Source organism: Gossypium arboreum, chromosome 12 (genome assembly GCF_025698485.1).
Source record: "Gossypium arboreum isolate Shixiya-1 chromosome 12, ASM2569848v2, whole genome shotgun sequence".
Taxonomy (NCBI): Eukaryota; Viridiplantae; Streptophyta; class Magnoliopsida; order Malvales; family Malvaceae; genus Gossypium; species Gossypium arboreum.
This window is the reverse complement of record NC_069081.1, coordinates 6249887-6273319: the sequence shown is the minus strand read 5'-3', so window position 1 is coordinate 6273319 and position 23433 is coordinate 6249887. Positions and strand designations below refer to the sequence as shown.

The 23433-nt window shown below is 34.4% G+C and overlaps 4 protein-coding genes across 11 annotated transcripts; 2 read left to right on the top strand and 2 right to left on the bottom strand.

Moving 5' to 3' along the window:
* The first annotated feature begins 4912 nt into the window (after nt 1-4912).
* On the top strand, nt 4913-8470 carry LOC108479379 (probable hexosyltransferase MUCI70). 5 transcript variants are annotated; one of them, XM_017781931.2, is made up of 8 exons: nt 4915-5127; nt 5297-5415; nt 5624-5803; nt 6327-6398; nt 6482-6681; nt 6937-7352; nt 7552-7736; nt 7897-8470. In XM_017781931.2, the coding sequence occupies exons 2-8, from the start codon at nt 5334-5336 to the stop codon at nt 8268-8270; spliced, it is 1509 nt and encodes a 502-aa protein (XP_017637420.1). In that variant the 5' UTR covers nt 4915-5127; nt 5297-5333; the 3' UTR covers nt 8271-8470. The 5 variants fall into 5 exon arrangements, with proteins under 5 accessions (XP_017637421.1, XP_052879095.1, XP_017637420.1 ...); XM_017781932.2 differs by lacking the exon at nt 5297-5415 and having other exon boundaries at nt 4913-5127; XM_053023133.1 differs by lacking the exon at nt 4915-5127 and having other exon boundaries at nt 5304-5415; nt 5602-5803.
* On the bottom strand, nt 8404-12455 carry LOC108479378 (uncharacterized). Of its 2 annotated transcripts, none has more exons than XM_017781930.2 (13): nt 12209-12455; nt 12048-12114; nt 11724-11830; nt 11376-11444; nt 11226-11280; nt 10933-10980; nt 10687-10844; nt 10312-10550; nt 9968-10058; nt 9460-9588; nt 9200-9353; nt 8816-8910; nt 8404-8719 (listed from the first exon to the last, which is right to left on the bottom strand). In XM_017781930.2, the coding sequence occupies exons 1-13, from the start codon at nt 12431-12433 to the stop codon at nt 8534-8536; spliced, it is 1623 nt and encodes a 540-aa protein (XP_017637419.1). In that variant the 5' UTR covers nt 12434-12455; the 3' UTR covers nt 8404-8533. The 2 variants fall into 2 exon arrangements, with proteins under 2 accessions (XP_017637419.1, XP_052879091.1); XM_053023131.1 differs by having other exon boundaries at nt 10312-10547.
* Nucleotides 12456-12724: 269 nt separating this feature from the next.
* Nucleotides 12725-15044, top strand: LOC108479380 (protein CHAPERONE-LIKE PROTEIN OF POR1, chloroplastic-like). Its single transcript, XM_017781933.2, has 3 exons — nt 12725-13225; nt 13721-14081; nt 14716-15044. Exons 1-3 carry the CDS (start codon nt 12725-12727, stop codon nt 14889-14891), a joined length of 1038 nt encoding a protein of 345 aa, XP_017637422.1. The 3' UTR covers nt 14892-15044.
* A 1038-nt stretch (nt 15045-16082) lies between these two features.
* LOC108479875 (probable protein phosphatase 2C 60) lies at nt 16083-20825 on the bottom strand. 3 transcript variants are annotated; one of them, XM_017782711.2, is made up of 5 exons: nt 20341-20825; nt 19409-19779; nt 18704-19071; nt 17355-17591; nt 16083-16705 (listed from the first exon to the last, which is right to left on the bottom strand). In XM_017782711.2, exons 2-5 carry the CDS (start codon nt 19725-19727, stop codon nt 16436-16438), a joined length of 1194 nt encoding a protein of 397 aa, XP_017638200.1. In that variant the 5' UTR covers nt 19728-19779; nt 20341-20825; the 3' UTR covers nt 16083-16435. The 3 variants fall into 3 exon arrangements, with proteins under 3 accessions (XP_017638200.1, XP_017638199.1, XP_017638201.1); XM_017782710.2 differs by having other exon boundaries at nt 19409-19859; nt 20341-20823; XM_017782712.2 differs by having other exon boundaries at nt 19592-19859; nt 20341-20823.
* Between the last annotated feature and the right edge of the window lie 2608 nt (nt 20826-23433).

Below are 23433 nucleotides of genomic sequence, written 5' to 3'. Positions count from 1 at the left end.
AATCATAATTAATTAAAAGTATAGGGGCAAAATGGTAATTTTCCCAAAGATGTGTATTGGATTGAATTGAGATGAATTGTATTAAATTGATATTAAATTCATTCATATAGATCCGAATAGACCAAATACGAAGTTAGATCGAGGAAAAGAAAAAGAATTGGATTAGTAGATTTTGCGTATACGAACACTTGTCGAGGTAAGTTTGTGTAACTAAATTCTATATTATATTTTTTAAATTGAATGTTGTGTATGTGAATTGAATTGTGTAATTGACATGTATGAAAATTAATCACATATCCTATAATGTTTGACAAGTATTAAGCCCTGTTTAGAAATGAAATTCAATGGATACAAGTTCCCGAATTGGTTGTGACCCTACATGTGTTGCGGACACACCACAGCTCGAAAGAGTATCCCGTTATTAGCTCTCATGAGTTTCCCGTTATATGGCTCTTTCAAGCTTCCCATTAATAGCTCTTCAGAGCATCCTAATTGGTTGTGATCCTGCATATGTTGTGGACACACCACAGCTTTTATAAGCGTCCCGATATATGACTCTTTTGAGCTTCCTGATTAATGGCTCTCCAGAGCTTTCTGATATTAGCTCGCTTGAACCTTCCTGATATTGGCTCGTATGAGCTTCCCGTTAATGGCTCTCTGGATCTTCCCGTTACATGGCTCACATGAGCTTCCTATTTATATGCTCACATAAGCATTCCCGAATATGAATTGACAGATTACAGATTTGTATACTTAGTTTGTACTATCCGTGTATCCATCGATATTTTAAATGATTCAACGGGTAAAATTCTAATATGAAAAAATATGAGTATGAAATGAATTATTTTCCTATATAAGCCTGAAATACAAGAAGACATGTTCAAAAATGGAATGAAAGATACATGTGTATGAAACTTGCTTGATGACTATTTATATTGGTGAATATGAGTTATTACATGAAATTCATGACTAACATGCTTGATGAGGATATGTGTTTAGACATTTGGCCAAATTAATTTGAGCATGTTTTGTGTGCTTACCTTAAATGTAAATGAACGGTAAGTTAATTTCCTGTTATATGAACTTACTAAGCTTAAAAGCTTACTCTGTTTTATTTCCTCTGTTTTATAGTAATTCGGAAGCTCGTTGGGTTGGAAGCTTGGCAAAGCTATCTCACACTATCCTTCGGCTCATTTCGGTATATGTAACGAACTAAATTTTGGTTATAATGGCATGTATAGGTTGAATTGGGCCATTGATGGCATGTATGTATTTTGGTTGTAATTAGCCATTGGAATGGCTTGTGATAGATATGTTTTGGTGAGTATATAAGAGTTTATATATGGTTGATGTGTGTTTGAAATGAATGAGTGATGGAAATCATATAGATATTGATGAATTGTTGAAATGGCATATTTAGTACAAAGACGTTTTTATATGTATTAGGTTAATTTGATAAAAATGAAGACTTGGTCATAGGTATTGATATGTCATGCATGACACTTGGTATTGACTTGATTTGAATGTATTGTATTGGTTTGTGAATGTGTTTAAAGTGTAAATGTAGGTGGAAGACAACTTGGGTGAGAAATAAAGCTTGAAAATGGCCTATTTCGTCCACACGGGCGTGTTTCCCCTACACATTGGAAAAATTTTGATATTTTACGAAAAATTCTCTGAGTACCTGGTTTAGTCCCGGCTTGTTTCAAATGCATATTTTGGGCCTCGAAGGCTCACATAAGGGACGATATAATTGATTATTATTGGTTTATGATATGAATGTGTAATGATATGAAATTGTCTGTATTTAATCTGTAAATCCCGGTAATACTCTGTAACCCTATTCCGACGACGGATAAGGGTTAGGGGTGTTACAATATAGATATGTGAGAATGTGAGGGAATCCTATTGAGCATCAATTTGTTTATTCCCAGTTAGTTTGATGAGGTCAAGAGATAAACCAGACTAAATCATCTAATTTGGTAAAATGATGATTGAAAGGTAAAATTGAGCTAATTAGAAGTTTAGGATTTTTAGGTCCATAATCCAAAGACTACTTGACAACATAGAAGTCAACCAACCACTGTTGTTTATTGGATTGTTAATTTCATAGTTTTACAGTTTTACAATTTGGTCTTTATTAGTGATAGGTAATTACTTAGCTTAATTAACCTGAGTTAGCGTAATATATAACTTAACGAGTATTTAGCTAGACTTATTTGTTGCATACTTGTTAATTAGGAATCACTCAGTTCCCGAACTCTTTTGGGTTCGATCCTTGGAATATTTGAGTGTTCCATTGTAACACTAAAAATATTACAACTCGACTTGTCACACTTGTACTACACCATTAGATAATTGATTGTTTTTGTGTTGATTCTTAGCCCCAATGCACGCACGTCGGGGCACAATCATTAATCCTTTTATTATTATAATTAATAAAATCATCAATGCAACAATTTATATGTGGCAAATTAGAAAAGAATCAATGGTTCAAGTTTATATGCTTTTATCAACAATTGGATTAGTTTTAATAACATACGAGGATTAAATTTTAACAAATTAAAGTAAATGGATTAACTTCTCATTTTTTATTAAATAATTTAAATAACTTTTAAATTTGAAAACATACAAAGATCAAATTATGATAAATGATAATAAAATGACTAACTTATAATTTTCATAAAATAAATATATAAAATTTAAAATTATACCACAACCACCCCAAATTTATATAAAAAAACCTAAAAATGAGGAGGGAAAAAGGTGCCCTAACGCTTTAACTTCACACTTTTGTACATTAAAATGTTATTTTTTTATATAGAGGATACCACCTAACACATTGGTAATATCTAATTTTATTGTAAAAACATTTTATTTTCATAATTAATCTACAACCTATCCTTTTTTGTAATTAAAATTTTATATTATTTTAATAAAAAACCGCAACTTCAAAGGTAACTTTTGCAGAAAACCAAAACTTTCACCCGTTTTATTTCTTGATTTGGCACTATAGTTTTATACTTTTTAACATTTTATAATAGGGCGTGACACACCGCTTTTGGTGGCTCCATTGTCGCAGAGGTCGATGTTATTCGTTCGTGCGTCTATTGTTGCATTAAAATTTTATATTTAAAATTTATTTAATATCATTAATTTGATATTTTAAATATTTTATATGTATATATAATTTTAAATATTAATAAATTTAAAATAATATCTCAAATAAATCGATATCAAAACGTACCAATTTCAATAGAAAAATGATGCATTCATCGATGGTATTGATTATTTACTTAAATTTTTAATTTTTTATTACAGTAAAGTCTTAAACTAAATCCTAGTTTAAGAATGCTTCTTAAAAACACTTTTAGAACAAAAACATTTCTAAACAAATTTTTTTAGAGAAAAAATTCTTCTCCCAAGTCAAAAATTGGTAAGTTGAAAATTTTAACTTCTCTCCAAAAACACTTTTAAGAAGTATTCCGAAACTAGACCTAAATTGTTGTCATTAAACTTCTGATTTTGTCGGTGTCACTCATCAATTAAATACCAACTCAATTAAATAAATTATATTATTATAAAAATATTTTTATCATTTTATATTTTTATAAATCAATAAAATTTACAAATAATGAAACTTAAACTAAGGACACTATAAATATCAATCCTTTAACACTACCATTTCAACTAAAACATCCATTTGATTTAAACATAAATATATTTAAATGAAATCAAATGGATGTCACATAATCTAATTTCATTTAAATATGTTTATATTTATAAAGTAATAACTTATATTAGTTTAAATCCATCTATATTTTATTTTTAAAATGTAATATTTTTAATGTTTTATTATAGTATTATAAATGTTAGTTAATTACTTAATATGTAAATATAGATATAATGCGAATATTTTCTATAAAAGAATATCAATATTGTAATAATCGATTTGATGGTTGAACCATGACAAAATTAAAATTTCTAAAAAAATCAAAGATAAGAAAAGGAAATTAATAAAATGATAAATTGGTATTCAAATTATTTATTTTTCATATCTTAGTGTTTAAATTTTTTTTTAGAATTGTTAACTCAATTTTATTTTCGTTACTAAGTTACCCAATTGTTTAAATTTGTTAAAAAACAACCGATTAAAAGTCGTCACATGGCATAATGTTTATTTATACTAAAATAATTCAAAAGAAAAAGTAAAAGTAAAAATTATATTTTTAATGTATAATTTTAAAAAATTATTTATTAAAATTTATTTTTATAACATATAAAATTTTAAAAAAGTTTATATATTAAAGAGATCAAAATAAAAGCTCAAAAATCATATAAAAGTTCACAAAAATTCTAAATAAAAGTTGATTTTCTTAAAAAATTATGAAATTTAATTTTTATAATATATCAATTATATAAAATAAAAGTTATAAATAATAGTGCACATCGATAGAAATTTTAGCCTTATAAACGGGTTAAGATTTTGCCACATGTCCTATTTACTTAATTTTAAAATTTTAAATACTACTTGACATATGATAAAATCACGACTCCACTGGTAGAGTTAAAAAATTTTAATGTATCAAATAATTACTCATAAATAAGTACAAATCATTTCAAGATATATAATGGTTCAAGAATATTCACACTATAAGTTGATCAAGTTGACCGATCAAAGCTAATCAATGCCAAGTTAATAAGCAATGCTTATGTGGCTTTTTATGTCACTTTTCTTTGTAATTCAGTGAATAATCTTTGATAAACGTTGAGTTTTAGAGTTACTCTATATCTGATACGAGAATTGAACCTTGGATTAAGTTAAGAGAGAATTCGTTTTAGCATAAAACAAGGCTGGATGGAATTCAAAATTGGGCTGGTGAAGCCCAGAGCCCAAATTGATATTGCTTCATTCACTCTTTTCTGGTGATGAGATAAAATGATGTCGTTAACCCAGTTTCTTTCACATTAAACAGCGTTACTTGAGATTTATATTTTCTTTTGCTTTCTCTCAGATTTGAGTCTCAAAACGAACATCAACACCCACTCTTTCGTTTTACCTCCTTTCCTCTTTCTCCCTGATTTAGCTTATCTGTTTTTCTATATGAATTCCTCTGAAATTGATAGGTATTAATATTTTTGCCCTTTTATTTCTTTTTTATGCTTTGTTGGATTCCATATCTATGATACATTTCGTTGAAGTTTCAAGTTTTTTTTTTTTTAGATTTAATACAATGGTAGTTTATTAGTAACTTTCCCTGTTTGATTTTGATCATTTCCGCCGGGCTTTTTGAAGCTTTCTTTTATTGGTTATGAGGTGTAAGTGAGTACTAATGGAAAGTAAGCTTCAACGCCCTCATTCTGTTCGTTTAAACCGTAGAGGAGACCGTAATAATCAACGCCCTTTTGCTAAAGGTAAGCAAAATCTATACGATTTTCACATCCCTTGGTGAACTGAAAAATAGGGTTACCGTTATAGCATTGATTTATGTTGTATGATCGTATATCTTTGTAGTCATTAAGGAATGGAGTGTAAATTGTTTCTGTTACCGGCTTCATTTTATGGATTATTGATTTTGGGATCACTTTGACAAGATGTAGTTTTGGGGGGGTTTTGATGCAGATGATGAAAGTGGCTTGTTTTCTTCAATGAGGTTGCCACAAGATAATCCAATCAAGATTGTGTGGAAGCAGGGGTTTATTCGATTGGTTCTTGTAGCAGGCATTCTATGGATGCTACTTATTCTTATTGTATTGTTATTTCATGTTTGGTCATGCCAATCTTCAATTTCTTTCTTGTCAGGTAGGGTTTCATCCATCTTTACATTGGTATGTACGTAACTCTATCTTTGTTTGGATTTAAATAGTCGGCTTTCTGTTAGTTTCTGGAAAGGTATGACGTAGGAGAATGAATGGATACTGATCTATTGTACTATTTTTTTTCTCCAGCAACTGGTCATTTATAAAGTTAACTGAAATTTATGTTTCAACATTGGCCTGTAGTGTACTTATACTACTTAACAAATGCTGTTAGTTTGATTTGATATACTATCATCTTTTGTACATGTTAATTAATTAATAAGATAAATACTTGGAAAAAAGATTGGTAGGCTTCTTTTCTGTATTAGGGAGGTTTATAAACAAGCCAGAATTTGCTTTTGCTTCCATTTTTTGTGTGCTTCACTAATTTTCGATTTAGTCACCATTTCTTATTTGTCAAGGTTACATCCATAATTAGTAAAATTGTCCTAAACAATCTAAAATTTTTGGTCTGCAAATTGTAACCTCGTTTTGTTATTGGTTTAATATGTTCCCTTCATATGCAGCTATATGTAACAAAGAGGGCAAGGTGTTCATCGCAATGGACTTGCTTGGATTGGCGCCAAAACCAGAACATCGTAAGATTGCTAGCTCATCTTCATCAAAGTGTTGATACCTCTGTTTTAATATGAGTGATATTGATTGTAAGTTAATGAAATAGGTTGTCCAATTCCAGTAGCTGATGACCCTGATAAAATAGTTATTCCAGAGGGAAGAACACCTGATGCAATTGTTAAAAATCTAACCTATATTGAGGAGGAGGATTTGGTTAACAATGGATCTCAATCCTTCGCAGTATTTGGAGGTAACCAAAGCTGGCTGCAAAGAGAAGAGAATTTTAATTTGAAGCCAAGTATGAAGGTAGAACATATTTTACTGCTTTTAATCCCCTGGTCGTATTCATATACGTAGATAACAAATGCAAATAATTGTCTAGGTCCGGGAGATAAAAAAAAAAAAAAAGAAAGATTTTTTCCCCTAATTATTTGTTAGATTTCATCTGTTTTGGGGATGAAATTTTTCTCATTCTTGCATCAACCCTCTCCTTCTTACTCCTTTTAGATGTTTGAAAAGAGAATTAAATGGCTTTATAATGTCATAAAATTCTCCTTTTAGGTGCACTGTGGATTTCTGAAAAATGGTGGTGCTGACATGAATCCCGTGGATATCGAATATGTCAAGAGATGTAGGTTTTTGGTTGCATCTGGGATTTTTGATGGATATGATGTACCTCATCAGCCATCAAATATAAGTACTCGTTCTAAGAAGCTCTTCTGTTTTCTGATGGTTGTTGATGAAGTATCTCTCAAATTTATTAAAGAAAATGTGACCGTCAGGAAGGATAAAGATAAGGGGATGTGGGTAGGCTTATGGCGTCTTATCCCATTGAAGCATCAACCTTATGATGAGCCCAGAAGGAATGGGAAGGTTCCCAAGATTTTAACCCACAGGTTATTCCCTCAAGCACAGTACAGCATTTGGATTGATGGTAAAATGGAGCTGATAGTTGATCCATTGCTTATTCTTGAAAGGTAAATTCATGTCTTCTTCAATTGTTAACAATTTTGCTTTTACCATATTTTTCCTTGTTGATGAATGAGGAAAGACAATCTCCTATGATATCCAAGCCTACTAAATATGCCTTGTTGATTTAAATTTTTCCCTAGCTATATAAAGTTTGAATTATTTACATTGATGCAGAAACAGTTATGAATTATTTTCTATTGGCAGATACTTATGGCGTGATAAGCATACTTATGCTATTGCTCAGCACAAACATCATAGGAGTATATATGAGGAGGCTGATGCAAACAAGCGGAGGAAGCGATATGCCAGACCTCTTATCGATCTGCATATGAAGATATATTACTCTGAGGGCATGGAGCCATGGAGCTTGAAGAAAAATACGATTAGCGGTATGAAGGGAGACATAGGGCTCTTCTATGAAATATGGAAGGGTTGCCTTGAGTAGTGAAGTGCATGCCCTTCCAATGAGTTCATAAAGGATGCATTATATATATTTTTTCTATTGATGCATTTTATATTTCTTGATACTAACACAAAAACCAAATGCAGATGTGCCAGAGGGAGCCATAATTATAAGGGAACATACAGCACTGAATAATTTGTTTAACTGCTTGTGGTTCAATGAGGTCAATCTCTTCACACCAAGAGACCAACTGAGCTTTGGCTATGTTGTATACAGGTTAAAGGGGTTGTTTAAGTTCTTTATGTTTCGAAATTGCGAGTACTATTCACTTTTTATCCTGCACCCACATACTCGGGAACATTCTTCTAAGGTAGAGTGGGTGAAAAGCTTGAGTGAGTTCAAGGGTAGCGGTAGTAGCATGAAAGAAAGTAGAGGTGGATTTGGCTTGTGGACTCCCTATCCCAAGAACCTTGATTCAGTTACCCTGCCACAAGTGGTAAGAACATCAAAAGCTGGCTGATGTTTATCATAAGTAATCTCAATCGTCTTTTGAACCCAAAACAGTTATTCTGTGATTTTTATGGATCCATCCCTGCTTTGTTAAGCGGGATGCCCTTGTAAAATTGTGTACATTAGATGGAAAAGAAGGTAAGTTGTTTCCTAAGCATGATTCATATTGAAGTCAATAATAATTATTATTGCCTTTACATGATCCCCAAATTCAGAGGTGCATTCTTCTGCATGAACGTGCGTATTTGTTGTATACATTATTTTGTATTGGATCTATTGAAGAAAATAACTGGACAAGGGAACTTGGCTGATGACCTCGTTAAGCCGTCTATTTAAGCTGCGAAGTGCTTCAATGTGAGGCTCGTCTTCCTCAACAGGAATCACTTTGGCAAAACTCCCTTCTTCAAGATAATCTACCACCCTGTTTGCAGCTTCAAGCCCCGTGACATATGATTTCTCCTGTTATAAACAAGTAAAAACCATGTTCTAACCAGTTATATTATGCTATAAAAATCTTTGGCTAAATTATATGCAATTTGAGATCACAAAAGCAACCTGTAACCAGGAACCGTGTCGGGTTATTATCCAGTCTCCAGCCATAAACAAATTAGGGAACGATGTAGATCCACGCATCATGGACTTATATGAACCTTTTCAAGAAGCAAGAAAACACTGAATTAGGTAGTGATTTAGACCAAAGGTATCTAAACATATTGCAGAATGCTTTAAAAGGTCCGAAATTTATAAGACTATGTTTGATCAAAGTCTATTTATGGGTTTTCTTCCATATATGCATCATGATTTTCCTAACTTAAGTAGTTAAAAACATCTTGCAAGATTAAGTCTAAAGTTAATAAACTCTTGGCAAAATAAACCCTCATCGCTCCCTTGATATACACTATGTTACCGTTCAATTCAATTAGGCGGTTAGGTGCTCACCCGGGAAAAAATGAGTCAATCTTTTCGGAAACCTTCCGATTTCTTTGTCCACGACACAGGCCCTCTCGAGGTCATTTATGTACTTTGATAGGTATGAAATAACCTTTTCGGTTACAAGCTCATCGTTCAAAGGCAGCAACTCATTGGCATGATACTGCATGACAAGGTAAAGGTGAGACCCATATTCGAAGGCAGAGTTTCAAAAATTCTTTCCTTCCAATGAAAAAAATTAAGACCCGTGTTTGAATGCATGAACTTACAAAATCAGCTTCTAATACAGTTTCTGTATCATCTTTATGTTCGTCATGAATTACATTCAAGTCAAATACGGTGCACCCGAATAAATCATCAAATCCAGCACAAGCGTTGCTCGGATTCGGGATGGCAACCTGGTATATTCAATACATAATATCAACTTTAGCACCTTGGCAAAGTAACTTCTCGATGCAGCATAATATCCTTTAAGATGCAGCCAAGTTTATTTTTGCTGCAATTTCTTGTGATGAAAAATAAAAGGACCATGATTAGCTGTCTACCTATTATCTTTTTAAACTCAGTAAATCCGAGTCAAATTTCTCTAGAACCTACTGCAAGAGCATAACAGAAAAGTGCATAGATGGATATACCATCGAAGCAGACAACCAGTTTTAAGTCAAAATAATAGATCAAAGGAGGAAAATAAAGTAAACAAAGAAATCCATTACAGAAATGCACAAGATTGTTGTTATGATATTTAGTTCTAAACCAAGGGAAGATCTAGGTACAGACCTTCCTATCCAGCCACAACTTGACAGTAACCACATCGATGCCGGCTAAGTTCAAAACTTTCAGAAACTCTTCCCGTTTACATAATGCTGCACTAAACAGGACTCAATTGCCAATTAAACAGGATAGCTGAAAACAGCGGTCAACTGAAGCACTAAATCTCTAGTACAGATTTAGAGAAAACATAAAAGAATGGAAGACCATCCAACTAAAAATTACGACATTAAGCTTTGCTTCAACATATTGAAAAGATAAATTCAACTTAAACTACGTGTATTAAGTTCCAAACTTATAGCATATATTACACAACGATGAATCCTATTTAAGGAAAGAACAGAAGGGCAAACCTTTTCTTGATAGTTTCTTGAAGTGAGGTGATCCCGACAGCCACGACAACTGCATCAACACTGTATGTCTCGTTGCCACAAACTACTTCTGTTACGCAACCTGTTTCCTCATCGAAGTTAAAATCTGTCACCTTTTTATCCTCCAACATTTCACAACCTTTAGCCTTCAAAGACTCCACCCATGGCTCGAAAATTTTCTGCTTAGTAGTTCCACGACAAAATGCTACATCGAAATGCTTCTATAACCATTCATAACATAAAACTTCACAGGGTCAAATTTGAGGAACAGCAGATTACAGATTGGAATGGAAGTTGGGTTGAAAATTCTTTGCACAGGTTCAAAACATTTATAGAGAGGAACTTCAACAATCAAACCTGGTGGGCAAGAGTTAAATAATATAGCAGTCCTAGAGTTGCTGCAGCACTACTTTGCTCTGCTGGAGCAAACAAACCCACTTGAAGTAACGGACCAAAAATATCTTGATAGAGCCTCTCTGAGCATCCAAACCGTTTAAAAAGCTCCCTTGCAGTAACTACCAGTTAAACCTCTGAATAAGGCACTTGAATATTTCATCTTTGATTCATTCAGTGATGGATTCTAGTCTGAAAGGGAATCCTTACTTGAATCATATTTTTTCCAGGCAACATCAGTGTTGTCAAAGTCAATTACTGCAAACAGGAGGAACGGTCAGCTGATGATGGAAATAAATAGAAAGCTAAGAAAGATTGCCATAATTATGTTTATTTAAAAACATCCAGTTACAATCCCAAAGAGACGGAAAATAATCAGCCTAGTATTCAGTGCAAAAGCAGGGAAGACTTATTAGAAAAAAAAAAAAGGATAAAGTCGATATCTCCCGGCATTGGGAAAACACCATTACTTTTTTGGAAGACAATGAATCATTACTACTTGCCTGCAGCCATCAGAGGAAGTGATGTTAATCTATCAACCAAGGGGAGTCGGACAAACTGCATATAATGGAACGATTTCCAGATGTTAATAAGCGGAACTATCGACTTTACAGACTAGCAAATAAAGCATGAAGATGGAACTAAGAACATACTTGAGTGTGGTATAAGGTTCCTAATGGAGTTGGCAATTGAGGGAGTTCCTGGTATACTGGAAATTCAACCTGCATAGTTATCCCGTGTCTGTTTAGAAAACCGAAAGCAGCTCTATCGAAGGTTCATAACATTTAGCTTACCAACAAGGTTTTCACAATGGGAGAAATGTCTTTGTTTTTTACTTTTTACTATGAACAAATCATTCTTATAACAATGACGAGAAAATTATTGCTTGATTTGCTAGCTTTGTTCCAAACAGATAGTAAAAACTATTGAATCATGCAACTATAACAGCTCTTATATCAGTTGGAATGGCATGTTTGTTCAAAGCAACTAATAGAAAATACCTCTAATCCTTCCCCTGAATACTGTGCAGATTTTGTCCAGCTAGTGAAGGGCTTGATACCCAACTCATCAACAAGACTGAATATATTTTTATAGGGATACCAAAACCCTAACACCCCCCAAATAAAAGAAGGAAAAAAGGGTTCAAACCAGAGATTAGTGTTCAATATTCAATCAAAGAATCTAATAAACAAATTATTAGAGGAGCAACATAAGTCATACTAGTGCATTAATGGGAAAACCAAGCCCTTTGTGGCACTTCATTTGTATGATTCGATCATGGCAGAAGAGCAGAAACATAAAAGTTTGGTTCTACAATGATTTACCTTCGATACCGACATTATCTGGACTGCCTATACCATCACCACCATCAAGAACAGTAACATCATATCCCTGAAACAAAAATCGTAACTCCTCATTTTCACCTAAACTGTAAGTTACTCAAGGGAAAGACAGGATTCTCCCTGTAAGCAAATATAGTAAGAACCTGTTTGCAGAGATGGTGAGCAGCACCGAGACCAGCCCAACCCGAGCCAACCACCACAACTTTCTTCTTCTTCTTCTTGTCGTTGTTTTTACTATTGTTGGTGTCGTCTCCTCCTCCATTGACATGGGCTCGAACAGAACCAGGGCTGTTGGAAAACCCAACTCTCTTACTAAACCTGTTAGACATAAAAGGTGTGAGCGTGAACCATTTACTCATAGCCAACATGTTTTTGTGGATGTTTGTTCTTCAATGGCGTAACAATTAACGCCCTTCAACTGCCCCTAGATGACCTTTTGTTTGGTTAAGGGACTGTCCAGAAATTAGAGACGTGTACACCTGCTGCTTACTCTCATCACCACAATTTTTAGTTTTTTTTTTCTTGGTTTTTTTGGCTGTGATTTTAACATCTTTCTTTTGTCTTAAGCTACGCCAGTGGGGATCGAGAACTGTTAAAGACAATTAGGCTGTAATTTCCTGAAATTTTAATGTGCAATTTTTAAGCAAAATTTACACAGAATGATTTGGTCAGACAATCGAACGGTCCCCATCAAAAGAAAACATACTCCCGACCCAAGCGCAAGCATAAGCTTTTTTTTTTCATGTCTGATTAAATTCACCTTACGTTTTCTTGTCCCAAAAAAGAAGGGAAATAAAAAAACATTTTTTTTATCATTTTTTGTTCGAAAAATGGCTGCAACCACACTCTCCGTCCGGTCAAACCGTCTCACTCCAGGCACCCCTATTCCCAGACCGCCGGTCAACCTCCCCACCCAAACCTACCCTTCTTTTAAACCCACAAAGACCGAGCCCTGGAGAACCACCACAATCGTCCACTCCCGGCGAATATTAGCAGCTCGAGCTGGTTCACCAGCTGATGACTCGGCTCCCTTCGAGATGTCTGTTGAGAACGCGCTCAAGCTCCTTGGGGTCTCCGAAAATGCTTCTTTTGATGATATTCTTCGCGCTAAGAATTCGATTGTTGCCTCTATTAAGGATGACCAAGAAGCTATCGCTCAGGTAATTCATTGCCCTTCTTTTTATTCTTTTGTTCAATTTCAGAATTTTCTGAAGTTCAAAAGATTTTGATGATAAATATTGAACCTTTTTGTGTAAATCCGATAATCATGCAACTTGTTAGCATTTCCAATCTTCTCTGTGTAGTTTGCAAATTCTATCATTTATTTATCCTCTCAAATTGCGATTTGAGTTTTTTACTTTGTGTCTATTACCTGGATTTGATTTTATTGTCTCAATTTACAATAATTGTTCTTTACAGCATACCTACCAAAAAAAAAAAAAAGAAAGTTCTTTATAGCATGTAATTTCCCATTTGTATCTGGTGGACATTTCCCATGTTCTAGATTATGCAGATGCTGTTATTTGTTGCCATGAAGTAGATGATGCTTATGGTGGTTCATCTATCCTTCTTTTCACTTAACTAAGAAGATCCCCTGGACATAGCATGGTAATCTATGGTTTTTGTTTTCTTAGTACTATGTTTTATGTTTTTAGGTTGAGGCTGCGTATGACATGTTGCTTATGCGAAGCTTAACCCAACGACGAGCCGGAAAGGTGGTGGACAGAAGCATTAGATATGCAGATGTTAAACCTGTTAATCCTTCCGGGGTGGGATCGATGCCACGGTGGGTGCAAACAACTGTGAAGAATTTACCCGTTTCAGTTGTAGCGCCGGTTACAAGCGAATTGGGCTTACAAGCTGGTGTATATGGAGCTCTTATGGTTCTGACGTATGTGAATGGAGCTTCTACGTCCTCTGTGGTTCCTTACACCGGACCTGATGTTCCCGGGCTTATCTTAGCAAGTAGCTTTGGGGCTTCCTTATATTTTATGACCAGAAAGAATGTCAAGCTAGGTAATGAGACTTCTTGCATGTGGATTTTATTGCTTGCAATAGAAATTTTAATTAGATGTTGCTTTTGTCAAATATGAGAATCCAGCAATTTCTACTTGCTATTTGTTTGCTTTTTCTTCTTATCCAAAGAAGCAAAGGACAGGGAGAAAGAGCAGAGAAAACCTTCAGGTCTCGGAGTGCTGCTGCTTCTTACTGAGTGAAAAACATTGTATCTCATGGTTTATATTTGATTTAACTTTATTCACTAGTTCATATATTGTAGGGTATTGCTTGTGAAAATGGATTACTGGAAAATTTCCAAATTTCATTTTATCATGCATAGAAGATTTGCAGTAGTTTTATAATCATTCCATAGGGCTAGCTCTTCTTTGTGCTTCCCTCTCTAGTGGTTTATCAGAATTTTTCTTTGTTTGAGCTAATAACCTTATCGGTTTCCTCGAGTTGAACTGAGGCTTTGCTATTGAAGTCTTTTAAAGCAAAAGGAAGTTCGCCTGCCATAGGGGTTTTATGACCTGCCAAAGCATGCCAATAGATTAGACAGCATTCTTGGACAAATTCCGAACTTGTTTAAACTTCAGTTTAGATGAAACATCTTAAGTCATTTCCTTTGTGTTTTTTTCCTCTCTTTTGGCAGGTAAGGCTACATTGATTACTATAGGGGGGCTTGTTGCTGGTGCGGTGGTGGGATCAGCTGTTGAAAACTGGTTGCAGGTAGACATTGTCCCGTTGCTTGGGATACATTCTCCGGCTACCGTAGTTAGTGAATTCATACTCTTCTCTCAGTTCTTGGTTTCAATGTATCTAAGGTAGGAAGGATGTTTCTGGAATTTAAATTGTAAAACCTGTAATTATTCATTTGCATGATCATAATCAAGCTTTTCTAGGATGTGTATCATTGCATGTTGTACAAAACTACTAATAGAAGATAGTGAAACTTCGAACCCTCTCGAATTCTGCTCAAAACTTATGTTCCAATATGTGTTTCTTTTCTGCTGTTGGTGGATGGGTTAGCTTCTTTTCTTTCATGCATTCCTAGGGAGAAGCTTGTGGATTTTCTATCATTAGCTGTTTGCATTAGCCATTGCCATCTATGTTAGTCATATTCGCATGTCAGGTTTTTTGTTTTTTGGAGCTCTCTCATGTATTGGAAGGGGCTTTAGAGATCTTTATCCCAATATCTATCTCAAAACAGGTCGGGTATGAATATTTAAAAGAAAAATATTGAGAACTTAAGAACCCAAAGTTTTGACCTATTGATCTAATGTTTATCTTCTCTAAAAAATAATTTGGGTTCGAATCACAGTTAAAAAAGAAAATGAAAAAACTAAACAGTCAGATCAAACCATGGCTTTGTTGGACATGTATGAATGAGCTGACTCTCCAATTTTTTTTTTTTAACCCTGGTATCTGCATGCTTTATCTACACAGGGAAATTGTTTGTTTAGAAAATGAAATCAGTAAAAAAAAATCTCAGAAGGGATGTTTTTTTGTTGTCATTATGCTGATATTTCTCATATTTGAATCTTGAAACCAAAAAGTTAAAATTTATGAAATAGGAGAGTCCCGTTACCAAATATTTTATGGAATTCCCTTTGAAATCTTCACTATACATAATTCAAATGTATAGATTTTGACAAGAAAACATTTAATAATAGTATTGTCAAAGTCTAATATGAAACTTGCTAACCAGCAGACCACCGGAAAAGCATGAACAGATATGCCTGCCAGACAACATTAAACGAAATGGTGGAATTGTCCCTGAATCCTTCGTCAATATTTCAGACAAAACAATCCAACACTGTAAAATTCGAAATTCGAGAAACGGCAGGTATTAATCTTATTGAGTTTTAGCAGGGAATACGATCCAACAATAATTTATGAAAGCCCAGAAATGAGTTCAGAAACATAATTTCACTAGATATCCATAAACCATGAAATGGTTGCTAGCTCCCTTTGCTTCTGATCAGTAAGATGTTAACTGTGATTGTATTTCCAAAAAAATAAAAATAAAAAATAAAATAAAATAAAATAAAAGAACATATACTGTGGAAACAGTGGAATTAACAAAGTCAAAAAGAGTCGAATGCAGTAACTGAAGAACAAAAGGAGACTGATATAATGAGAACGGAAACTAGCCTAATTAACTATAATAATCTGTCTGTCACCTCATCTTGCACTTTTCCTCTAAGCTCATTTTAAGATTTTCGGCACAATGCTAAATGCAGGTATTGCTTTCCAGTTAAAATTACAGGGTATATTAAAGAATTGAAGGCTTGTTCCTCTTATGGCCTTTGGAATCTACCTGGTGTATTCACATTAGACAATGATGCAACAAATAAAAGCATGCAGCACGATTAGGTACTGCCAGCTTCTGTTGGTGTGGCACAAGGAGCCAGTATATTAGGACGCAAGCTGACTCCTCCTCTTTTAACTGATAGATTCGGACCCTTAACCGAACTAGCCCCGCTCATGAGATTTGAGTCAAGAAACACCACGATTACTGTGATGTCATCATGGAAATGCCGACGCACGCCTCGGTCAATCTTCTTCAAGTCAGAATATCTCATTTCCCTCTTATTTGCTGCTTCTTTTAGAGCAGTTTTTACCAGCCTTCTTGCACTTCCCTGCATTAAGTCCAAAACCCAATAAGAAAAAAAGGTTAATTTCTCAGTTCTTTTGGTACACTTATTTTAAGATGACACAATAAACGCAACTACTTATCTGTGAATGAACAGAGGAAAACAAAATCAAAAGACAGAAGAAAACGAGAACATTGTTGTTCCTCCTTGAATGAGCATGCATTCGTGTATGCATGTAGTCACTTGACCCACATGCAACAAGAAACATTGAAGAAGGGCGTAAAAATGTTCATTACAGAGCATATTGTCATTCATTATCAGTCGATTGGTTTGAAGATCAAATAAAATGCGATGTAGGGAGGTAGTGTTCAAACTGGACGACTTGTTATCAAGGTATTTTGCTTGAAAGTTAAAAGGCAAATGTTAAGAAGCAGTAATGGCATGGAAAAATATTGAACAAGCAGTAGCTGGAAATCATGGCTCTTCAGGTGGGATGCCATAGCTCATAGTCATACAACAAAGGAAATATCCTCAATATCACAATCAAAGCTTCCATAATCTATTATCAGCAACCAACTAAAAAGGGCTTTCATACTCTAACCAAATGGAAGCAAATGGAAGTTTCAGAAGGATAGGAGAACGGAGTCGTGTTATAAACAGATCAACTATATTTAACTTTGAGGCATGAACTTACACTTCGTGGATGATTTTGTACTATATCAACAGCTTCTTGATTGCTTAAGTGCTCCCAGAGCCCATCTGATGCAAATATCACAAACTGATCATGTGGCTGCAGTTGGTGAACTGATATTGATGGGTCTGCACTTAATATTGGCCTCTTCAAAGGTTCACGAAGGCGGAATTTTGAATATAAAGGCTCGCTGTTGAACTCAGCCTTTTTCAAATATACATCACCAATTGATCTGGAAACCTGAAAGGTTAAGAATTCTACCAATAACACTCTCAATATGCAAGGGAAAGTAGAACATACCATGGAAAATCATAAAAACAGAATTACAATCTTGAACCGCTGGACAGATTGCATGCACTAGTGAAATGTACTAAGCCTCTCTTCATTTGGGAAATGGTGAGGGGGTTGTTTTAGTAAACTTATTGCAGATGCTTCGTGAATGAATTAAGGCAGTGCTAGGATCAATCATTGAAATAAGATGAACTTACGGGGCATGGTAAAAGAACTATTACTCCGATCTCACACAGTGAATTACATATCCTCCCTTTGCGCGTGTGCGCCAGGGGGAGGGGGGTCATTTTGCCAAGAGACGGCTCCGAACATCTCCCAAAGCCACCAGTACAGCACAAACCAGGATTTTTAGCTTATTCTCTTGTAAAACTGAAACATGAGAGAATTAACTCCTAGATCATATACCTATACAGATGAAAATCCAGCAGCTAATGTGATTCCATAATAAAACCTAATAACCATCAACAGGAACGTGCCGTATCAATGGATAACTATCAAAATTCTTCCTTTCCATGAGATCAACATACAGTCCAACAACTTTTTTAGATTGCAAGCTTTTAGGCAACAGCCAGTAGCACCATTTTATCCTTTTCCATGATCTTTAATAATTACAAACTTCTCTCATAGCCAAAGATTTTTTTTGTTTCCTTTTTCCTCTTTTCACTTTGCAGATAAAGCCATACATCCAACCGGAACCAATAATTATAATGGCTATCCTTCCCCTTCCATGGCTCCACCATATAGGAGGAAAAATATGATGCAGCTGATATAACTCTTTCTTTCCAACCAATCAAACAATTTCCCATCAAACACTGCTTGGGAATTGTAATCATATAACATTTTTACTTTAAAAACTTTTAAAGGCCTTTGCTCATTTTTACTTTTAAAAAAAATAAGCATCATCAGATGAAACTCTGCCCCATGTTTATGCTCTAAGCATTGAGTATAAATCAAGAAGGCTAAAACAAAATTTTTAAATAATCATAAGTAGCATTCTCTGTAGTGCTAAACTTGGGCAAGGACTCTCTTGAGTGTCTATAGCATGATCAGATGAAAATTACCTGTATGAGACCTTTTACACGCCATACGTTGTGCTTCAAAACAACAATCTGTGAGTCATCAGGGTGCAATGACTGCAGCTCTTGTCTTACAGATTCTATGCACACATTATGCTCAGCCGACAGCTGAATGGCTAGAACCTCTCCTGTTGCCTTCACAGCTCTCCCCAAAACAGCACGCGAATCACCAAGGTTGGCAACATAGAGGGTTCCACCACATATGACACCAACCAGGCAGCAGGATCCAACAGCTGCAATTTGTGGCTTCATAGGCCACTGTTTCGTAACAAGAGACAAAAAACCCTCTTCTGTTGCTTGATACGCTTTTCGTATCACATCAACTGACATTGTCTGCTGCTCTGAAGTGAACCCTGAACATAACAAATATTGTTGAATAGTAAACATCAATGACACAAAAGTGCATGAAGAAAATAAAAATAAAATTAAGTCAAGACAAAGACCACAATCTACAGCTACGAATCAGCAGTGAGATGCAAAATAACAAAAGTGATAATCATGAACCTAAAACTGTTTGGATTTAGAACAACAAACCTTAAGTCTTCAACTATAGCGGCAACAACTTTACCATGCTATTCAATCATTTAATTCTATCCAAAACAAATTGCTTATAGAATATTAGTTTCATCTACTTAATCAGTAAATAAAGGTTAATAAATAATTAACCCCAAGCAAAGGCTTTGTACTTACGCTTGAGATGTTGAAAAAGATGTTCATTTATGAAACGTGAAGTCTCTGGGCCCCCATGTCCATCATATACGCCAACAAAAGTACCATAGGGACCCAACTCATTTAAACTCAAACAACCAGACTCAAGTTGGCTCTGATCCTCAAGTAAATTGTTTGCCTGAACCACTGCCATTGAGAACTCACCATTGACGTGCTGCCCTGTGTCCTTGTACCACAAAAGCCCATCTTGGCGACCTCCGGTATCCAAACTTGTGTGACTGTATTGATCTGACTTTGGCCGAAAACAGGCCCTCAAAAAGTTCATCAACCCAGATAACATCCCTCATCTCATCCAGAAACCCCTCCAAGTTCTCTCCACATCTAAATGTGCCCTATATACAACCAAACCTTAGAAACCTGAACAACGAAGCCGTATCCTCCTTTGCTTCTCAACAAGATAATGTAAATAGTACTACAGCAACAGCAACAACAAAGCAGACCAAAAGGTTAGCAATATTGCAATGTGCAATAAAGCTCAAAAACAACTAAACCAAGGAAGCCTTAAGTAAAAATAATATCTTCCACTACTCTTAACCTCAAATACAAAGTTAACAGCATCACTCAGATGAAAAAACAAATTTGATAACTGTATAATCAATAATTAGCAGATCAATAATTTACAAAAAGATAATAATATCGTGCTCAAACAACAGAAACAAAAAGGAAGGTTTTTAAAAACAAAAGAACCGGTCAAAGCTCACTTTCTTTTCTTTTCTTTTTTTCTAACGAAGTAGTTGGTCAGCCATTAGAACATCCAGAAGGTCTAATGTTTCACGTTGAGAACTTTAAACAACCCAGTTTTACATATCCCTTAAGACCCTTTAATCCTCGTAATTCAACTCATTTTCCCACTGTCCCACACTAAATGTTAAAATAAAAAATAAGAAGTATACCTTGTAGTTTGACCACTTTGGTTTAAACTTGAAGAAGAGGATCCGGAAACAGAAAAGGAAAAAACTTCATGCGAGCATGGGATTGGAATTAGCAGATCTATGGATCAACCAAATCAAAAGATAAAGTTTGGGTTTTGGCTTTTGAGTGATGAGATATAATTGAAGAACAAGAACAAGATAAGAACATAACAGAAAAAATGAAAAGGAAGAGGGGTTTTTTTTCTTTTCCTTGTTCAAAAAGGGCAGTGTATTTATGTGAAAGATTTCGGCTTTGGCCTGAACAAACTAATAAAACCTTTTTCTCTTACTTGGCAAATTGCGATGGGGTCTCTCTTGTTTCTCCCTCTAATTCTCAGCAGACAAGACCCATAAAAGACCAACAATGGAGGGCTAGAAGCCAGCAAAGCAAAGCTCTAGTCTTGGGCCCCACCCCTATCAAAAAAAGAGAGAGAAGGTTGATGAGATGAACGGGGATCTCAGGCTTGTAATTACAGGTGGGTTTCATCTTGGACCGCTATGTTGTTTCCACGTGTTAGCTTAAGGAAAGTAGGATGAAATCTTTGTGCATTTGGCGGTTGTCGTTATTTCAGAGGGAGTAATATAGAGTCAAACCATGGATATATCATTACACTCTAACCCGTTTTTGTTTGTCTAAGGTTTTGACTTCCCTAAATTTGCGGTCGCAGCCAATAGAATTAGTATTTTCAAACTTTCATTTAAAATCGAATTAATTAATAGAATTATCTAATTTAATTAATTAGTCAATAATCGAACTTAAATCAGTTGGAGATTAATTAATGATTTTTAAAATTTTAGTCATCGGTTAATTTTATTCAAAATTGAGTAATTAATTAAATTAATCGAACTTAATAATTAATATTATGTGTTATTTATGTGTTAATTTAAAGACTTATGTAGTGTTTCAAGACATAAAATTTTAATTAATTGGGTTAATTTTCAAGACAAAAGTTCATTTCAATGTATTTATTTTAACCAAAAGACATAAACATATAAATTTTGGTTAACCAATCAATTAATCGAAATATTTTAGTTCAACTAATGTTTAAAAGATTATACAATTCGATTAATTCGATTAATGTTAGTTCGGTTCAATTATTATTTGAACACCCTTAAATAGAATGCCTAAGCTAACATGATATAAAATAAGGATAGTTTGGCGTTCCATGATTATTCGTAACATGTTATGGTATTTATTTATCGGGTAAATAAATAGTAAAATCATATATAATTTTAATTTAATATTAAATATTATATATAAATATAATTATATATAATTTTGATTTGATTTAATTTAATTTTTACAAATCATTAATAATATTATCAAATTAGTACCATTTTATATTGATATATTGTATAGACAAACAATTAAATTCATCGATATGAAAATGAGTATATGCATTCATTTTTTTTAAATGTATACACTTAAATCAAAGTTGGATTCATGCAAACTCAATTTTTCTGTGTTTTAACGCACTCTCTCTCTATCTTTTGACATGTTTTTTCTACTCTTGTTAGCACAGTATTTTATTCTTCAAGTTTGTCCACCATAACGAGCCTACGATTCTTTACCGGTTTTAGCCAATAGAGGATTTTATAGTGAGTTTATCTTTAAATAACGCAGAGGAAGAATCCATTCAGTTAGAGGTAAAATCATTTAATAGTGAGACATCTTATGCAAATTGTTTTGTGGGAACATTTCTTATTTCAAGTGTGATTCACTTCCAAACTATGAGATTGACACTAGCCAATGTATGGCATCCTATAGGAGGAGTCTCAATATCAGATCTGGAAAATGACAAATTCTTATTTCGATTTTATTTTGAAGTAGTTATGGATCGGATTGAGAAAAAATGGCATGTGGAATTTTAATTCACATTTGTTGGTGTTACACAGGCTAAAGTAAGGGGAAGACCCGTTGACCATCCAATTAACAGAAGTTTATTTCTGGATTATTATCCATGACCTCCCCCATGGTTTTATGTCCGAGGTAGTTGCAAGACAGTTAGGAAACTTTATTGGGAACTTTTTAGAATATGATACATCAACTATCTAGTTATGATACAAAGGAATAATAAGGTTAAGGGTACGGTTAGATGTCAAAAAACCACTGAAAAGAACAAAAAAAACTCACACTCTCAAACGGTATGTCTGTCTATGTCAGATTTGAATACGAAAAACTCACTTTTTTTGTTTTCTATATGGCATATTAGGGCACCGTGAAAGTTATTAATCGATCAAAGCAACTCATCTGAAATAGAAGTACTAGTTCTAGTGGGATATTTCACTCCGTGCACAGTTTAAAAAAATTGCGGCGTGGAAGAGCAAGTGGCTGGTGGAGGATAGTGGTGGAAAAGTTTCAAATTATGGCAACTCTACGAATAATTATGGAGGGAGTAATCCGAAGGAGTCATAATCTATTCCTATGAATCAAGGAACAAATAAGGGATTTCCGTCCAAAATTCTTTACTTTGAAAAAGGAAAGTCAAATATCCCATTAATCTTTGGGCCAATAATAGTAAGTGAGATAGGCCATATTAAAATGATGTCAGTAATAAATTTAATGAAGAGATAACAGTTTCAAAAGAAGAAAATAGCCCAATAAGACAAATTGATGGGCTAAAATGGCCTTGTTTTCAATCAAGTGCTTTAAGAGTTTCCTCAAACGTAGATTCATATGAAGCCTCTTGGGTATTTTGATGTAGGTACCAAACCAAAACAGATCGGCAAGCCTTGCTAAAGAGGCCAAACAGAAGCGATGAAGTTTTTAAGTTGGAACGTTCGAGGTTTGGAGAGACCTCGGATAGTTTAATGTCTCTGGCATATGCTGAGGGACTCAAATCCCTCTGTAGTTTTCTTGATTGAAACTAAACTATAGGGTTCTCGTATGGCAAAAATTAAGAGTAAGTGTGGTTTTCAGAATGGAATTGATATTGACTCGGATAAGAGAAGTGGTGGATTATCTATGGGATGGAAAAATGATTATAAGGTGTCCTTTAGACCGTATTCGTGAAGGCATATAGATATTATGATTGATGAAGACTCGGATGGAATGAAATTGAGGTGCACTGGATT

What these genes read in the sequence shown, in the direction of transcription:
- LOC108479378 (XM_017781930.2), bottom strand. Translation starts at nt 12,433, where the DNA reads ATGTTGGCTATGAGTAAATGGTTCACGCTCACACCTTTTATGTCTAAC. An exon ending in ATTCAGGGGAAGGATTAGAG is followed by an intron (nt 11,445 to 11,723) that starts GTATTTTCTATT and finishes ATAACTATGCAG; the next exon opens with GTTGAATTTCCAGTATACCA. An exon ending in AGTTGTGGCTGGATAGGAAG is followed by an intron (nt 9,589 to 9,967) that starts GTCTGTACCTAG and finishes TGAATATACCAG; the next exon opens with GTTGCCATCCCGAATCCGAG.
- LOC108479875 (XM_017782711.2), bottom strand. Translation starts at nt 19,727, where the DNA reads ATGTTATCTGGGTTGATGAACTTTTTGAGGGCCTGTTTTCGGCCAAAG. An exon ending in GTGTAAAAGGTCTCATACAG is followed by an intron (nt 17,592 to 18,703) that starts GTAATTTTCATC and finishes TTAACCTTTCAG; the next exon opens with GTTTCCAGATCAATTGGTGA. An exon ending in TACAAAATCATCCACGAAGT is followed by an intron (nt 16,706 to 17,354) that starts GTAAGTTCATGC and finishes GACTTAATGCAG; the next exon opens with GGAAGTGCAAGAAGGCTGGT.
- LOC108479380 (XM_017781933.2), top strand. Translation starts at nt 12,725, where the DNA reads ATGATTTGGTCAGACAATCGAACGGTCCCCATCAAAAGAAAACATACT. An exon ending in ACCAAGAAGCTATCGCTCAG is followed by an intron (nt 13,226 to 13,720) that starts GTAATTCATTGC and finishes TTATGTTTTTAG; the next exon opens with GTTGAGGCTGCGTATGACAT. An exon ending in CAGAAAGAATGTCAAGCTAG is followed by an intron (nt 14,082 to 14,715) that starts GTAATGAGACTT and finishes CTCTTTTGGCAG; the next exon opens with GTAAGGCTACATTGATTACT.
- LOC108479379 (XM_017781931.2), top strand. Translation starts at nt 5,334, where the DNA reads ATGGAAAGTAAGCTTCAACGCCCTCATTCTGTTCGTTTAAACCGTAGA. An exon ending in TTCAATTTCTTTCTTGTCAG is followed by an intron (nt 5,804 to 6,326) that starts GTAGGGTTTCAT and finishes CTTCATATGCAG; the next exon opens with CTATATGTAACAAAGAGGGC. An exon ending in ATTTGAAGCCAAGTATGAAG is followed by an intron (nt 6,682 to 6,936) that starts GTAGAACATATT and finishes TTCTCCTTTTAG; the next exon opens with GTGCACTGTGGATTTCTGAA.